The sequence below is a fragment of the Heterostelium album genome (genome assembly GCF_000004825.1).
Source record: "Heterostelium album PN500 unplaced genomic scaffold PPL_contig17, whole genome shotgun sequence".
Taxonomy (NCBI): domain Eukaryota; phylum Evosea; class Eumycetozoa; order Acytosteliales; family Acytosteliaceae; genus Heterostelium; species Heterostelium album.
In genome coordinates this window covers 96,424-114,576 of record NW_008805094.1, presented here as the reverse complement: position 1 = coordinate 114,576, position 18,153 = coordinate 96,424, and the positions used below count along the sequence as shown (strand labels likewise).

Below are 18,153 nucleotides of genomic sequence, written 5' to 3'. Positions count from 1 at the left end.
AATATCTAAAGTTTATTTATTTTTTAAATTTATAATGAAATTGATTTTTCAGACAATTTTTCGAATAGAACTTCTAATTATTTAATGATAAAAATAAACAATATTTTATTTCAACTGAGGAAATTTGAAACTAAAATAATAATAAATTAAAAATATTATTATTTTTTTGAAGGGCAACAAAATTTTACAAGAAAATGAAATAATAATAATTCTAATTTTTTTGAGAACTTTAAAAATTATTTAAGATTTTAAATTTTTTTTTTTTTTTTAATTTGAAGAGCACAACAATCATAGCTTTTTAATCAATTTAATTTTACTTAAAAGATATGAGTCATGAAGACAAATCATCGATGAGTGTGAACCAGAACAATGCTTTAACAGATACTAATAGCAATAAAGATAATATTAGTAGTAATAATGTGGTTGATTCATATCAGTTGGCTGTAGATACTTTGTTGACGAGTCAACAACAACAACAACAGTTTCAAGGTGATCCTAAATATTTAGAGTTTACCAAGCAACTCTTAGAGATTCAAAGATTACATATCGATCAACTGAATCAAAACTACACATCACTTTTAAATAATCATAAATTACAATTAGATAGCAAGCTAAATGAATTAAATAATGTTATACAAAAAAATAATAATAGTAACACAATCATTATAAATACAACTACAGCAACAGCAACAAGAAAAGATAACCTGAAAAAGAGTAATGATGATTCTTCTGTTGCTGATGATGTTGATGGTGAAGATGTTCGTCAACCAATGACCCTGACGCAACGACATCATTACACTTATGACAACAACGATGACAATAACAATAACAACAATAATCGACAGAATGATACAAGTTTATTTTCAATATTAAATCAATCACTTTCAAAGCTAAGGAGAAAGCTTATCATTAATAATCAACAAGGTTTGTTTATGTTATCGAATATTTTGTTTCATTTCATTGACTAACAAGTTACTATTTATGATTTAAAGATAGAGTACAGCTAGCCGATAGACTTTCGAAATTGTTTGAAAAAGAGTTTACACTTGAGATACATATCAAAGAGGATGAACTACTTAAGATCGATACCAATATCTTAAAGGTCAAGGAGATGCTCAATCAGATGCAGCGATACCGATCATCACATTTCAAGAAGAAAACTGATGCTCCAACAACAAGTTTATCGGCAACCAAGAAGACAACCTCATCTTCATCTTCCTCCAATCACTCTTCGACTTCCAACACTGGCAGTGGTTCAACTAAAAAATCAAAGAATGATAGTGATTATCCATTATACTATAGAAGAAATGATGGTGTATTTTTACAGTAAATATCTATTAATTGTTGTTTAGATATATTGCTTTATTAATAACTAATGTGTTTATAATCTAATTAGATTAAAGTGTAGAGTTTGTCATAGAGTGAACTTCCATAACATGACAGGATTTAGACATCACAACAGAAATAAGCATGGAATATCCTATGATACTCTTGATGATCTTCTACTCAAGTGTGGTATTGTTGTTGATGAAAAGGTGGTGCCATACGATGATCCGTCCAGAGATTTACTCATGGGATTCTCAACAACAAACAGTAAAGAACTTTTAGAGAATAATATTAAAAATAAACAACAACAACAACAACAACAACAACAACAGCAGCAACAACAACAACAAACACATCCACTTTTACAAACTAGTAACAATGTAATTCAATTTCCACCAAACTCTAATACTCCAAGCAAACCTTATCTTCCTTTAACAAAGAAAAAGAAGCCAACCACAACAACAACAACCACTACTACAACCACATCGTCATCAACGGCAGCAGCAGCAGCATCGGCAGTAACAGGTGAAACACAATTACCATCACCAACAACACCAGTGGTATCACCATTATCATCATCATCTACGAATACCAATCTACCAGAGGAATCTAGTTCAAGATTCTATGTTAAAAAGAGAATTATTGTTGGTAACACATCGACACAAATAGCACCTGATCAGAGAGGTGCAGACAAATCAACTCATAAATGGAAGGTGTATGTCAGAGGACCTGAAGCAGAACCAGATCTTTCATACTTTATCAAAAAAGTAAGAGTCTATCTTCACGATTCATTTGCACCGAACGACATTATCGAACTTGAGCATCCACCATTCCATATCACTAGAAGAGGCTGGGGTGAGTTTACCGTACGTGTTACACTTTTCTTTAAGGATCACAGGAACAAACCAATAGATATATTTCATAATTTAAAGGTAAGCAATAATATCTTTGTTTGATCGATTATCATCTAACATAGCTTACTTGTACTTGTTAATTAGTTAAATCAACTTCCAATACAATATGGTATTACCACTGTCGGTGGTGAGACTACAACTGATATTAATTTAGATAGGTTCTTTTTTGACCAAAGAGAAAAATTGTTATTAAAATCAAAGATTGAAGAATTAAATAATAATAATAATAATAATAATAATAATAATAACAGTGAAGAAAAAGAGAATGAGAAAGAACAAGATAAAGATAAAGAAAAAGATACAGTAAAAGAAAAAGAAAAAGAGAAAGAGAAAGATGATAAAGAAGATAGTGATTTTAAGAATGATAATAATCAAAAAAGTAAATCAAGTAAGAAGCGAGATATTTCAGCAGTTTTAACCATTGAATCAGAGACTGTTTTTGAACAGCTTAAATCACTTGCAACTAGATATCCAACGATAAGAGGTAATTATGAGAGAATCAATTTTTAATATTTAAATCCAAGATACTAACAATCTATATTTAACATTAGAAAAAGATAATAAATCTAAATTCCCATATAGAATAGCTTCATCTTTAGAAGAATGGAAGTCATGGACTGTCGGTAAACAGAAATCAACAGAGGTATATAGCTTTTATTAAAAATGATATAATAATCACTAACATTTCATTTAATATCATTACAGTATCGTCGCTTTAAATTAATTAGAAAGTCAATCAACAAGAAGCTAAATACTAGTTTTACTTTAAGAGATATCATTGATTGGTGTAAAGAGCACAAACATACTCCAATGACTGATCTACAAAGAGCACACTTTCTTTTGGAAAAAGCAACCAAAAGAGAGAAGGAAAATGATAAACTTACTGATAAAGAGCAGCATAACAATGAAGCACTCAAAGATAAAGATAGCAAAGATAACAACAACAACAACAACATCACCACTAGTAGTAATATTATAGACAAAGATACTGACCTTAAAGATAGGATACAAGATAAACCTACAATAGATAATAATAATAATAATAATAGTTTAGAGTCAAAAGAAACAAATAATAATGAAAAGCAAGATACATCTATTAAAACAATCAATAATATTGATAATATAACAGTTAAGCAAGAACTAATTTCACCTAGAGATAATAATAGTACAGCCAATGCTGTCGTCTCTACTTCTACTATACCAATCACCAACAATATTCCTGTAAAGACAGAAGAGAGTAAATCACCTTTACCTTCACCAACTATACAAACACCAAAACCAAAAGCAACTAAATTTAAGAAACCTGCACCTGCAGCACAACCACAACAACAACAACCTACACTACCACAATGGGCACTCTCATTATTTTCACCATCGGCAGCTACTTCCTCTTCCTCCTCGTCCTCTTCAACAACAGCGACAACACCAACGACAGTGGCCTTCAATGAACCGAAATCAACGTTGGTTATGAATAACAGTTCAATACTCACTAGCAATATCACACCGAATACAATCAACAACAACAACAACAACAACAACAACAACAACAATCAAATGATAAGCTCAACGATCAACCTACCACTCAAGAAAACACTTGGACCCTATCCCATTTTCTTTTGTAAATACTGTGGTACCGGCCACACACCAGACTTTTTTGATCAAAAACAGCGTCACTGTGGTAGTGTTGCATGTCTGACATCATATACAACATTAAACAGCTCATTCCCACAAATTCGTATCACCTATCCATCGTATTTCGATTCTGAATCAAAACAACCATCACCTGATCCAAGAGTAACTATTTTATTTCGCTTTGTCTAATCTATATTCCAATCTAACATCTATTAACAATGTTTTTTTGCTTCTACACAGAGCCAAATGGTTTTATTGAATAATAAACGATATTCAAGTGGTACTCATCAAATCCAATTCATAAAAGAGGTGGTTTCTTTGTTAAACATCAATTTAGATGATTTGAATGCAACTGAAGTTTTATATATGGTAAGATACAATGATATCGTAAAAAATAAATAATTGGAAAATGTAAAACTAACATGACCTTTTTTTATCTATTCAGGCATCCTTGAAATTCATTATCGAATTAATCGGTAAAACCTATGAAGTTTATTCGAAAGAAAAAGATAAAGACGATGAGTCGATCATTAAAATAATAGTTCCCACTCATCTTCACACTGCAATAAGAACACAACCAATCTTTAATTTTATTTCAAACTGTGCATTATTCAAATAAAAGGTTACGATTGACACATCAAGAGAGTTTTGATATATTGAGATATTTAATTTAAAAATATTTTTGATATAATTTATAAAAAAATTCAAGATTATCATAAGTAATTTATTGGTTTTGTTTAAATTATTATAAATATTGATGTAGATTTATATTAAAATAACTACAATTATAGAAATTTCCCTTTTAATTTAAAGATTTATAAGAAAATGAATATTATGTGCATATTCCGTGTGGTTTAATTCAAAGAATTAATTTTCTTAATAAAAAGAGTAATTCGAGATCTCTTTGTGTTCCAGAAAACAATAGCAGTCGCACTGGTAACGGTTACATACTTGGCAATCGTCCATAGTTGTAGAAGATATTTCTCTTATATGGTTGTATCTAATAAAAATTTATAACAATGTTTACAAAAAAAATTAACAATTAATTCTTCTCTAATATTATGTTGATATAATTGACCAATGAGTTAAATTAATGCAACGATTTAGATAAATTATTTTATCAAGTAAAAAAATATATTTTTTTTTATAATCATTCAGCGGTTTTAATTGTTATTTTTAAATATATAATAAACAAGATCGATATAGATTACTATGCTTCACTATTCAGCAGATCTTGATAAGCATTTGGATGATCAAGACTATGATGATGTATATGATTTTAGTGAAAACATATGTGAATGTAAACTCAAAAAACCGTTTCCTTGGCATATAGAAGATCTCGAAAATGGTTTCGTTGACTGTGGATATGATAAACAAGACCAAACATTCAATCACGGTTTCATTGGTGTCACTAATAACAAGCGTAGTGCTGTTCAACAGAGTACACTTTATCAACGACTACTGAAAAGGAACAGATCAAGTCAAACTTCTTCTTTCTATAATGATACATTGAATAGCAAACCTAATGCACCATTATTAAAAGAAGAACAGAAAGAACTACCTCAACAACAACAACAGCCATTACCCAATCAAAGTACAACAGAAACACAATCATTATTAAATATCATTCCATATGATGAGCAACTACAGCAACAACAACAACAAATGGAAGTAGATAAACCAAATGATAGAGTTAACAATAATAATAAGCAAGATAGTGATTTAAATAACTTTGGAGGTGGTGTCATTTTTAAACTCTCTGAAAGCACAACACCTCCCAAAACAATGTCTTCTATACTACCGACCTATGATTACAATATCTCTGAAGTTATACCAACCATCGATTTAGGTTGGAAAGTATCTAAAACAAATCAATCATCATCAAAGTCAGAATCAGAGTCACAACAAACAATGATGACAAAAGTATTATCAACAACCCATCCAAATCACAAGCAATATAAAGCAGTCACACAGTTTAAATCAGCAGAAAAGATAATGGTTAGCAATTATCTATATAGATACCCAACGATGTTGAAAGAGAATCCAATTGGACTGTGGTCACTCATTTCAAAGGCACTCAACAACAGTAAATCAATGTTTGACATTGGACTATATATTACAGAGATGGAAGAGTCAAATCTATTGTTACATGAACAATTAGTAGCTTGTTATGAACAAAGAATAGATGTAGATAACATAGAGGAAAATGAAGATAAAGAACAACAACAGACTGAAGGAAATCAAATAAAACCAAAAGATCAAGAGACTATCACCTATGATGATAATGAATGTTGGGTTGCTGACGATAAGAAATTCACAGAGGAATTGGCACAGTCAGAAACAGCCAACGATCTAGAGAACAACAACAATTTTGAAGAACTGAAAGAAGCGATCGTTCAGCTACCTCTCGAGTTTCAAAGTTCAGGAATCATGTCACTGTTGGAACAACACATGTGTCTACCTCACGGTGAAGTTTTGTATCAGATGAGACATTCTTTAGTTAGATTTCTACGAAAGATCATTTCCGATCTCAGTCTCTCTTTGGATCGCTGGGAAATTGATGCACAACGTGTTGTCGATTGTCTTGCTGACAACAATGCATTGCCACACCCCGAATGGATACCAACAAAAGCTTATCAGGATCTGCTTGACAAACAACACGACAAAGATGATAAACAACAAAACATCGATCTTAAATTGATTTCAAATAATCCATTATTTTCAAAGGATATGTATAAAAAATAAATTTACATTTTTTTTTTTTTTTAAATAATACATTCGATCGATGACATAAATATTCATGAAAATATTTATTTTTTTAATTTTACATTTTTTTTTGTTTTTTTTTGTTTTTTTTAAAAATTTTAATTTTTTTCGATTTTTTTTTACTTTTTCATTATCAGTATTAAAGTTTATACTTATCACTAATAATATTAAGTAAAAAAGGAATGGAATTCTCAAAATACGAAACATTTACACATGGATTCACTTTAGAATATCCAAAGGGTTGGAAAGTAGTTGAGAATATGGGATTCTCTGTTGCACTATTCACACCACCCATTTCTTCACAATCACAACAAGAGAATGGAATGTTAAACTTGAATGTAAGCATTCAAGATCTCAAAGGTATGCTACTACTATATTACTCTAAAGATAAACATCATCCGAGTATTAATATTTATTTTCTATTTTAATAATTTAAAATTAAAGCTGCAACAGGAAGTGATGTACTTCCATCATCAGATGAATTTTTAGAAATCTCTAAGCAACAAGTCGTACAGATGGGAGCTAAATCATTAAAGTATGGAAGTACAAAGATTGGTAGTGGCGAGCAAGTACATGACGGATATTACATGTCCTATATGTTGGAGAACGAAGGTACTTTGTTGAAGATCAACCAATCCTTCTTTATTAAAGACTACTTTACATATGTAATCACCTTGTCGGTACCATCTCGTGAGGCATCACTCTTGGAGGTCTATGAGAAAGCCGTCAGCTCATTCGGAATCTTCTCACCCAAAGGTTATAAATATATCATTTTAGATGAAGCAACAGGTACACTGACTGTCGATGACAACAACAAGAGCATTATGCGTTACAATCTATTTGCACCAAAACAATGGAAGGTCACTCTCGATAAGCGTAGTGAAACCTCAACCATTATCCAATATCAATCGGAGAAGGACAATCTCACATTGATTCACTCGATCGAACAATTCCCAAAGCAAGTTGAATCGGTGTCAAAGTTCCTCTCCCAACAAGCACAACGTGTACGTACTCGTGCCGATCGCGACTCTACTGTTGACCTTAGCTCGTCAATGGCCAAACTCGTCAGTCTGCCATCGTGCAACGTAGAATTCCTCAGACTTCAATACAAATCGAAAGGTCAAGACCAACAGATTGCAATGGTAGTCATCGGTAAGCAACACGTCTTTACAACAACCTTGATTTCCGCTGCCGGCGACATGAAACACTGGAGCAATATACTCGATGCTGTGTTGGCTGGTTTCAAGTTGACAGAGGAAGGAAACTCTAATACCGAGGGTGAACTCTTGTCATACTCTATCTTTGCACACCTCATCAAGTCATACGCTTTGCAAATCCCAAAGCACTTTGAGGTTGCCGCAAAGTTTTCCACCAACGAAGCGATCATGTTCACCAGCACAAAGAGTAAGATTGACAATCCAGTTTTTAGCATCACCTATGAGGATATCGGATCGGCAGTCAACCAAGAGGAGTACAAGCAACTTATCATGCACTTCCACAATGAATCACTTGAACAACCAAGAGTTGCCAGCGATAAAATCACAAGACTCGACAAATATAAAGCAAGCTTGGTAGAGATGCTCGGTTTCGACAGACAGATCGGTAATGAACAACTCAAGGCAACATTCAAGTGTGCAGTAGTCAAACGTCGTTATGGTGTACTTTTATCTTTCCGTACCACCAGATCAGAGTATGATAGTTTATACTCATCCTGTTTCTTTATCTTTGATTCATTTAAATTAATTTAAAAAAATTAAAATAATAATAATATATTAATTAATTTTAAATTATTTTATTTTTTATTTACAAAAAAGGTTTTTTTTTTTTTTTTTTCTATTGTTGTTAACTAAAAAATACTCTTCTTTTGATTGTATTATTTTTATCAAATATTTGTAGACTACTATCGACATTGGATAACTATTAAGTATATTAGTGGAAATTAGTATGAGGGTTCATAGCTGCTAACATTTGTTCATTGCGTTGTTGTATTTATTTCTGATAGCTTTGCTTACATTATCTATGCTTAAAGTAGGTAATTGATTGTTTGGTGTTGCCAAAATCACAGTTGTCGCTTTTGTATCGTCTACAGAGTTCTGTTTTGTAATTTCATTATTATTGGTGATGTTCTTATGGCTAATGAGATCTCTTATATCATTTATAATGGTACTCTTTGGACGATTTAAAACACCATAAGCAACTAATGTTCCAACAAATAATGTTGCCCATGCAGACTCTTTCATTTTTATTATAATTATTTTTTAATACTCTTATTTCTCTGCTCAAGATTTATCTTATCACTTCATGAATCATTTTAGAAATGAAAATAAAATTATTTAAAAAAAATATTAAAAAAAAAAAAATATTAATAATATTAATGGTGTTGTGTTTGTTATTCATATTATAATAATTAATACACACACAAATATATAAATGGAAATATATTCAATATGAACGCACAACAATATATATTAGAAATAGTAGGTATATAATTTATTCTATTGTACAATTAGGTATTACGTATATCCCTTTATTAATGTAAATATAATAGAATTTACAATACTCACAACTTAAAGAAGTTGTTCAATGTCTATTACATAGTATATTGTTTCAACGATGTCTTGGTACGATTAAACCTAAAGAAGCAACTTTAGATTGCACTGATTTTACATTTACAAAGCTAGACGATCAGCAAACTACGAAACATGTTGAAGAGAAATCAGAGGAACTATTATCATCTATCATAAAAAGAAAAGCTAAAACTGCTCAAGTAAGTACTTTATAATCTCTTTTATTACTTTGTGCACCAGTTAACAATTATTATATAGCTATCCGTATCATTTTATGAAAAACGACAGAAAACTACTTTCTTTTCATCGACAGAAAACGTTTGTTGGGAACAATGGATTGTAACTTTTCAACTAGTACCTACGTTGGATTCTCAAGCATTATTTCAACAACTTAGAGATACCATACAAAAGATTATTGTAATTGTAAATCAAGATAAGAACATACCACCAATAACAGCAAAAGATCAAAATCCTTTCCCTTTTACTGTATGTTATTGATTTTCATTATTTTAGAGACAACTTCCCTAACTAACCTATTCTTTAAAGATTTCGATTGCAGGATCAGAAAACACAGGTGGTGTAGTAGATATGTTTTGGAATGTATTCAAACCACCAGCTCTTTTAGGTGGGAAATAATCAATAAATAAAACCTGTAAATAAATTAAATGATACTAATAAGTAATTGAAGATTGAACCAACTTAATGATTAATTTATTGAAAAAAATATATAAATATTTGATTTTAACATCCACAGTTACATCCGAATCCAGCATCATTGCTACCCGAAAGGAATGTATTACCACCACCATTACCACCTCCACCGAGCAATCCACCGAGTAATCCACCACCACTACCACCAAGCAATCCACCTAAAAGTCCTCCCCCAGCAGACTTGCCACCTCTTCCACCACCACAACTGACCATGTTTGAACCTTGTTTGATTGAACTTCCGGTACCAAACGACATGGATTTCGATACATTTCCAGATACCATTCCACCAGCACCCAATGAACTTAATGAAGCTGTATCAAAAAAAATTTTTTTATTAATAATCAATCCTCTTCAAATTATTATTATTATTTTTTATTTTTTTTTTGACCTACCAAGAATAGTCATAGTTTATAAAAGTTTATTTTGTTTAATTAATAAAATTAGATTTAATTGAATTTGTTGATTTAAAAAAAAACAATCAATCCATCTTTTTATAGTAAATCTAAAAGATATGATATCATATAAATCGTAATTTATTTTATATCATATTTTGTAAATTAACACAAACAAAAATGATGGTTTACAACCATGACAATTTTTTTGTGTGGTAATAAAAAAATGGGAAAAAAAAAAATTTCTCTCCATACAATACAATTATTAATAATTAATTTTATAGAATAATTTGATTGATTCTAATAATAGAACTAGTAAACTACTAATTACTTTTTTGATAAAAATAATAAACAATATTTTATTTCAATGGTCGTTTTGATTTCCTGCTTCCTCCATTTCTGCTTGATTAGCATAATAACTACGCTGACTGTGAAAAATTATTCCATTGAATTTTAAGTGCTTATCAATTTTTGTACCCAACAAACTCTGAGCAACTTGGGCATCTTGATGTGCCGGGAGTCGTCTAAATGCAACTAACCACAAACACCAGAATGCGTAGATTACAATTAGTGCTGCTATAATAAACAACAAGGTTGAGTTAAATCTTGCAATCGCTCTAAATACACCTTGGAAACCCAGTAATGAAGCATCTGCATCCCGACCTTTATTCAAATCTGCTACTGCCTGAATAAATTATTAGTTAAAATGTAGGTTGCGAATACAATTCGAGATATATTTACTTTGATTAAACATGATCCAAAAGCAGCAAAGAACATACTTCTACCGATTGCACCGATTCTTGCAAATGCTAGAGAAGTATAGAATAGACCTTTGGTCATTCTTTCGGTGGACAACTCTTTTTTAAATTTATCGGGTTTAATGAAATACACCAAATAAACGATTGATACTACAAACATGACCACACCAATGACACAGACCAAGATTTTTCCAGCAACACTTGCATACAGCCATATTAGAATTTGTTCTGTACCAGACTTGTCTTCTCCGTGTCGGGTATGCGCCAACACTTGAGCGGCATCTACACCAAGCACAAAATAGAAACCAGATGAAAAAATACGACCAAATCTCTTCAATATAGCACCAGCTGTTTTCCTTCCAAGCTGATCTATATCAAAGATTACAAAGAATATTCCCCATGTGCCATAACACCAGAGACCAATAATTAACAAAAAACTAACTCCACCACTAAACATCTCTTGTAGCTCTTCAAATGCACCTGCAGGTCCCAGAGGTTGTCTTGTCTTGTCAACTGCTGCCGCTATCGAAATACATCCTAATGTTACATACATTAAAACTAAAAAAAAGTGATAAAGAAATACTAATTAACAACTTGTTGAAATAAGATAATTAATTAATTTGAAATATTGATAACATACACTTTGAAAAGAAACCAATTCTTGTAATAATTTGCGCTGCAAGATAAAACCGTTTATTTCCTTTAATATCTAAACGGTGTTTATTCTTTTTAAATAAATATTTGAAATAATGTAACTTTCCTCTTTCTTTAGCCTCTTGCTCTGCTCTCTTTTCGTCTTCTTCACTTGTCTGTATGTCTATTGATTTTGGTTTGTCATCAGAGGTCTCTTGATCCTCTGAAATCTCTGATAGCTTTGGTGTATTGGCAAGCTCTATCTGTGTTACCGGTGGTGAACTTATGGGAGTGACAATCGAAACATTATTATACAACTTATTATCTTGTATCTTTATATCTGTGTGTAGTGATTGTTGACTCTCTATTATAGTATGATTAATGATATTATTGTTAGAATTACTATTTGCTATTTGTAAACCATTCATATGATTATCAATAGGAATCTCAACACCGTTGTTGTTGATTATATCAGCTGTTGTAGTATTGATGATGGGTGAAATAGAAGTAGAGTTGGTAGGAACTGTGATTGATTGATCAATTCCATTTGTAATGATTGTTTTAGATACTGTACTCTTTGTAAATTCAGGTGATACGTTTGTGCTTGAACCTTCAGTATTCTTGATCAGATCATCACCGCTGTTGTTGATAGATTCATCGCTGTCAGCACTCGAACTCTTTAAATCTCCTTTGCTCACCGGATTTGTAAAGATGATATCGCTCTTGTCCAATGTGGAGTTTTCATTCTCTGTCGTTTCTTTTGGTTCCTCTGTATCCTTCATAGTTGTACTGTTTATTTATTTACTGATCTAAGTAAATAAATTTAAATATTAATCTTATAAAATGTTAATACATAAAAATAGTGGGTAAAATCGTATATAATAATAAATGGTTTGGTGAGATTTCTATGCAGAATTAAAATCACCTCTAATTTTTTGATTTTAAATTTAATTAATTTAAATAAAAAAAATTTTTAATCTGGTGGCAAAGATGAAGAACATGGATGACTTTAGAAGTTTTCCACAAATTCGATGGTTTTGTTAGTTTTCTTTTTTTGCAAACGTGCACAAACTGCCTATGATTTCCTTATTTAAAAAATCGATTTTGATTTGGATTGTTGTCGAAACTTCACGAAACATATGATAATTCAAAAAATATGTTCAAAAAATGTGCACATTTTTTTGTTTAACTAATATTAAACATTAAATAATATTGTAATGAATGTGATGAAATATGCAATAATGTAACCTACCAATAAACACAAAAAGAATAAGACTAAATCATAATAGACTAAATAAATGCTCAAACATTAAACAAGATGGTTTATGTTTTTTTTTATAACATAAAATGAATATTAAATAAAATATTTATTTAAATAGCAGTTTTTTTTTAAAAAGAAAAACAAAATCCCTTTGTTACATATACTTTTTTTAAAAGTTTATTTGATACCACCTCACAACCAAGGTTATCTATAAATTTTGAAAAAAAAAAAAATAGTATTGAGATTTAAAAAAATGTGTTTACTAACAAAACATTACTATTTATATTAAATTTTATAAACGAGAACTAATTTGTTTTTCATTCATTCATTGAATTATAATAATAACAAATTGAAACAAAAGAATTAAAAAAAATAAATTAAAAAGTAGACTGCCAGTGATAAAAAAAAATGTGGAGAGGAAAAAAAAACGTTACGCAATGAAAAAAAAGAAATAAAAAAAAAATCATATTTTGCAAAATTGATTTATAAAAATTTGTTTTGAGTGTTTTCATCATTTTATTTTTTTTTTTAATTGTGATCATATTAGAGAGAAAAAATGTTCTCATCACTTCGTTCAGTAACTAAAGTTTTCCAACAAACTGCTCAACCAGCTGGTTCAAGGTAGGATTTGGATCCAAGTTCATCATCAACAACACAATTATCAGTTCATTCTCGATACTGCCTCCTCTTTAGATCACCATCAGATAATAAATACAGGAATATTACAGAAAGATCAACTACGAGTTTATAAATATATTTAATAATAATAAAAAAACCACACAGAATCGAGTTTATAGATTAAAAGATTAAAATTTTACGAAAAAAAAAACACAGAAGAGAAGAAAAAGAGGAGAGCAGATATATGTAACGTCAAAAGAGAATGAACAGAACAGTGTTTTATAAATAAGAATTAAAAAAAAAAAAAAAAAATTAAATAATTAATAATTAATCTATTTATTATAGAGGATTCTTCCAAAAGTTCCTTTACCCATCTGATAGACAAGTCAGAGTCAACAAGTTGCACTCTGCAGGTATCTACCCAGGTAACCCAGAGTTTGACAAGTTCTACGATGAGCTCACTCCATCGAAATTGTCTCAAGAGACCGGTGTCCCAGATGCCCTCCTCGATGACCCACTTCTCCATATCTCTGTCATCAAATACAACAAGCACGTCGTAGAAAAGTAATTATCAGCAACAACAACAACATCATCACCAGGTATTATAATGAAATATTAATATGATGCTTTTTTAAATTATTGTTCAGATACAATTTGACTCCAGAGCAAGAGAAAGATCTTTTTGAAAACTTCGAAGTTTCAGCTGGTGACAGCTCATTTGAATACCATCTTCCATTGCCAGTCCCAGAACACAACTTTGAGGAACTCCCAATCATCAAGGTTTACGACGAAGAGGCTAAACATTAAATTTGATATATCTTTTTTAATTTAATTATAGATAAACATTTTCACATGAAATATAATAATAATAATCAACAACAACACAAATATGTATAGAGAGTCACTCGATTTTAAATAGGATGTCAATCGATGATATCTCGATAAACAAAAATAATAAAAAATCATACATTCAAAAATCAAATGTTTATATGGTAGTTCGATAAACAAATTAAACTATCTTATTAAGAATTATATTAATAATATATATTTTTTTATCTAATTATTTATTTTTATTTTATTCTTGTATTATCGGTAATGGCCTTTCTCTAGAGAGTATAGCAAGAGCATTTTCAATATTACCTTTTCTAATTTCTATATATACTTTGAGAAGTGAGATTTTGGTAATGTTTGTGAGGTGATTATTATTGTTGATTTGTTGTTCGTGCATTAATGTTGCTATACAGTTATTTGCATTTTCAAAGTCATCTTTCAAAAGATATGCAATCGCCAAGTTTATATAAAAAACACTTTTCAATAAAAAAAACATATTAGTTTAGAATAGTTAAAAAGATACCTCTAATATTATATTACTTACATTCTATAATCATTTGAATTGATAGAGTTTATAATGGGATTGCTGTAAAGTTTAGATTGAAAGGAAGTGTCTTTGATAGAGTCTACAAAGTTTGGTGAGAGATATACAATGGCTTGGCTTGGACAGTTCATCATGATACAGGCTTCAGCAGCATACATGTGACCGTAGTATTTAAACTTCTCGACGATACTCTGGTTGGGGTTTTCCTCACACAAATGCAGAAGTTCCTTGGTCGACGTCAATGCAACAACTGGATTGGAGGTACACAACGCAACATAGGCCATCGAAGTTAAAACGTTCATCATTAGCTCACCTGAATTGGAATGGTAGAGATCCGATATGTTTGGATTCGTTGACAAACTGCTATTGTTGTTGTTGTTGTTGTTGCTGTTGGCAGAGGTCAGAGGTGTGCTCGATGGGGGTGAGTTGGTAGTTGATTTTGAGTTGCTATTTTGCTTGATTTGCTTTAGATTTTTCATTGATTTGCTGTGGAGGTAGTGTGCATTTCTTAGACATTTGGCGGCAAACTCGAGTGAGAGTGTACCGATTCTGGCTGATTCGTTTGATTCCTCGCCTAGAGTTGATTGTACATCGCTGTCTTCTATCTGTAAACCTTGGTGCAACCCACTTGTTGTTGGTAGGAGAACACGACGACCACTAGTATTGTTGTTGTCGCCGATCAACGAAATGCCCTGGGGTGATGACTCTTCATTGGATTTCTGAGTGTGAACAAGTATACAGCACTCGGCGAGACGTAGCCATACCAACGGATTATTATAAAGTACAAGACAAGCCTCTTGTAAACAAGAGAATGCTAGTTCTGGACGACCGGTCAGCAACAACAGAATACCAGTGTTATAAAAGATCTCTGTACGACGATCTAAATTAACATTATTTGGATTGCTGTTGGTTGTCGATTCCTCCTGTAGTGACTTTGTAAAGTAAAATATCGATGGAGTGTATCTATGTAAATTAAAATGTAAACATCCCAAGTCATTATAGAATATCTGTGGTGTTATCTCTTCGACTTGCAGATCGATTCCAAAAGAGAGTGGATTTATCATTATACCATTATCTTCTGTAGTTGATGGTGTTGATGAGTTTGTTGTGGTTGTTGATGATGATGATAAATTTATGTTGTTATTTGGAGTGGTACTACTATTATTATTATTGTTGGATGATGTTGAATTGTTTGTTACTGAATCTCTTGCTTGTTGTAGAAATTGTACTGTTTTAGCTGTATTTGAGCTAATATGATAGTAGTTTGATTTTAAAAGATAGCAAGATGGTAATAATTTATAATTTATCTAATAATAAAGAAAAAAAAAAAAAAAACAAAATATTAATAATCTTGATTGTGAAATAAAAATGTAAGTAAGGTATTACCTTCGTAGCTCTAGTTATTGCATGATTGATTTCATCTTTGGCAAGATGGAAATGATCGTTGGACAAAAGATATAGTTTAGATTTATAAAAGTGAATCATAAATCTAAATTCTATTGGCGACATTAAGGTGTTGCTCCAAGAGGATTGAGAGTTTAGATCGTCTGAATCGTTGCTACTGTTACTGTTGGTGCTGCTGTTGATACTGTTTGGTTCAGAGGTGGTTGTAGTGGTGGTAGAGTCTTTGTGTGTCGGTGTGGTTGGTAGGTGTTGCTCGTCGGTATCTTTGTTGTAGTAGAGATGTGAGAAGTTTTGCTCGAGATACGACAGTACTGAGTATGCCTTATCATAGAGCTGAAGTGTGATATTTACATTCACCATGAGGAAACATATTCTAATGGCAACGTAGTCGTCGAGAAACAATATGTTTTGATAGAGTGTCTCTAGATTGGAGTGTGCCAAACCATATTGTTTTGTTGCATTGTATAGTACCGCTTGGTTGTAGATTATCAACGCTTGATCCTTATCTAAATCAACCAGGTTATTGTCGTTGGGTGTTGATGCTGTTGGTGGTGTCGATCTGTCAGAGTCACCTTCTTTTGGTGAGGTCGGTGCAGGTGATGTAGATTGTTCTGTTGGTGTACTATTATTATTATTATTATTATTATTATTGGTTGTTGTACTGTTACCAGTTGAAGGTGTTGTACTTGTTGGTAACTGATTGATTCTTGTGAGTTCATCAATTAATTTATTGGGATTACTACAATTATTCATATAGTACTCAGTTATTGAAAGGTTCATCAAGACTTCTTTATTGTTTGAAGTAGTAATACTCTTCAACTCATTAAAGAATTGATAGGATTTTTCATATTCTCTATTGTTGAATGATGTAGTTGCATTCAATGCAATATTCTGTAATTGATCCATCCTATTCTCCTATCTAATGCCAATCTTTGTCATATAACTTCAAAAAACAAAAAAAAAAAAAAATTTAGACAATTAAAAAAAAAAAATTAAAAAAAATAAAAAAATTACCCAAGTCAACAAATTAATTTATGTTTTGTCAATTACTTGCACAGTTTAAATTACAACAAAACCAGTATTCATTATCTTCAATATATTGATCTTTAAAAAAAAAAAATGATGAGAAATTTATTACTCATAAATAAAGTAATGTTGAAAAACTATTTATTAAGATGTATCAAACTTTGATTATTTTTGATAGTAAAAAAAAATTTTTTTTAGCAAAGATTAAGAGATTAAGTTATAACTTTTAGTTTAGGTCATGATTATGACGTTTTTTTTTCAATTATTTCATTAATATATCTTTTAAAAATGTTCATCATTATTTTATTAATAGAATAAATTCAACATCACATCGTCATTTAAGAAAAAGATAACTTTTTGCACGTTAAACAATTCACCATTCTAAACAGGATACTTCAAAAAAATGGTCTGAAATTTATAATGATATCATTAATGATGCACTCATCTTTTCAAAATTATTGAAAAATAAAATAAAAATAAAAAATAAAAAAACGAAAAATTCAGTTTTGTTTTGTTTTCAATGTGGTGTAATGGATAGCTTAAAAATATTAAACATTCCTTTTTTGGAATTTTCGAAATTGAAATTATGCTGACGAAAAACAAATAAACCACCATCATAAATGGTGGATTAGAGAGGTAAATTTAGGGTTGGACATGGAAATTGTCAGCATTTATGTCGTTCTCGTTCTACACTCTCACTACTCAATAGTTTACAGATGTTTGGACCCTTTCTAAATCACAGACTCGGAAATGGAGAAAATCGTTGTTCT

General features: G+C 30.8%; 8 protein-coding genes across 8 annotated transcripts; 5 read left to right on the top strand and 3 right to left on the bottom strand.

Moving 5' to 3' along the window:
* Positions 1-326: 326 nt before the first annotated feature.
* Positions 327-4,491, top strand: PPL_07568 (YEATS domain-containing protein; the record flags this gene model as incomplete). The annotated part of the gene is made up of 8 exons (XM_020578403.1): positions 327-924; positions 993-1,326; positions 1,397-2,258; positions 2,325-2,724; positions 2,792-2,883; positions 2,946-4,034; positions 4,113-4,241; positions 4,318-4,491. The coding sequence occupies 8 exons, from the start codon at positions 327-329 to the stop codon at positions 4,489-4,491; spliced, it is 3,678 nt and encodes a 1,225-aa protein (XP_020431638.1).
* A 593-nt stretch (positions 4,492-5,084) lies between these two features.
* PPL_07567 (uncharacterized protein) lies at positions 5,085-6,617 on the top strand (the record flags this gene model as incomplete). Its single annotated transcript, XM_020578402.1, has 1 exon — positions 5,085-6,617. The coding sequence occupies one exon, from the start codon at positions 5,085-5,087 to the stop codon at positions 6,615-6,617; it is 1,533 nt and encodes a 510-aa protein (XP_020431637.1).
* A 203-nt stretch (positions 6,618-6,820) lies between these two features.
* Positions 6,821-8,386, top strand: PPL_07566 (uncharacterized protein; the record flags this gene model as incomplete). The annotated part of the gene is made up of 2 exons (XM_020578401.1): positions 6,821-7,040; positions 7,083-8,386. 2 exons carry the CDS (start codon positions 6,821-6,823, stop codon positions 8,384-8,386), a joined length of 1,524 nt encoding a protein of 507 aa, XP_020431636.1.
* Positions 8,387-8,480: 94 nt separating this feature from the next.
* On the bottom strand, positions 8,481-8,878 carry PPL_07565 (uncharacterized protein; the record flags this gene model as incomplete). Its single annotated transcript, XM_020578400.1, has 2 exons — positions 8,481-8,555; positions 8,651-8,878. The coding sequence occupies 2 exons, from the start codon at positions 8,876-8,878 to the stop codon at positions 8,481-8,483; spliced, it is 303 nt and encodes a 100-aa protein (XP_020431635.1).
* Positions 8,879-9,085: 207 nt separating this feature from the next.
* Positions 9,086-9,841, top strand: PPL_07564 (autophagy-related protein 101; the record flags this gene model as incomplete). The annotated part of the gene is made up of 4 exons (XM_020578399.1): positions 9,086-9,115; positions 9,187-9,405; positions 9,464-9,691; positions 9,752-9,841. The coding sequence occupies 4 exons, from the start codon at positions 9,086-9,088 to the stop codon at positions 9,839-9,841; spliced, it is 567 nt and encodes a 188-aa protein (XP_020431634.1).
* Positions 9,842-9,946: 105 nt separating this feature from the next.
* Positions 9,947-12,481, bottom strand: PPL_07563 (uncharacterized protein; the record flags this gene model as incomplete). The annotated part of the gene is made up of 4 exons (XM_020578398.1): positions 9,947-10,227; positions 10,795-10,993; positions 11,050-11,624; positions 11,707-12,481. 4 exons carry the CDS (start codon positions 12,479-12,481, stop codon positions 9,947-9,949), a joined length of 1,830 nt encoding a protein of 609 aa, XP_020431633.1.
* Positions 12,482-13,516: 1,035 nt separating this feature from the next.
* On the top strand, positions 13,517-14,385 carry cxdA (cytochrome c oxidase subunit IV; the record flags this gene model as incomplete). The annotated part of the gene is made up of 3 exons (XM_020578397.1): positions 13,517-13,581; positions 13,924-14,142; positions 14,226-14,385. The coding sequence occupies 3 exons, from the start codon at positions 13,517-13,519 to the stop codon at positions 14,383-14,385; spliced, it is 444 nt and encodes a 147-aa protein (XP_020431632.1).
* Positions 14,386-14,653: 268 nt separating this feature from the next.
* PPL_07561 (putative CCR4-NOT complex subunit 10) lies at positions 14,654-17,263 on the bottom strand (the record flags this gene model as incomplete). The annotated part of the gene is made up of 3 exons (XM_020578396.1): positions 14,654-14,885; positions 14,954-16,260; positions 16,340-17,263. 3 exons carry the CDS (start codon positions 17,261-17,263, stop codon positions 14,654-14,656), a joined length of 2,463 nt encoding a protein of 820 aa, XP_020431631.1.
* Positions 17,264-18,153: the final 890 nt, after the last annotated feature.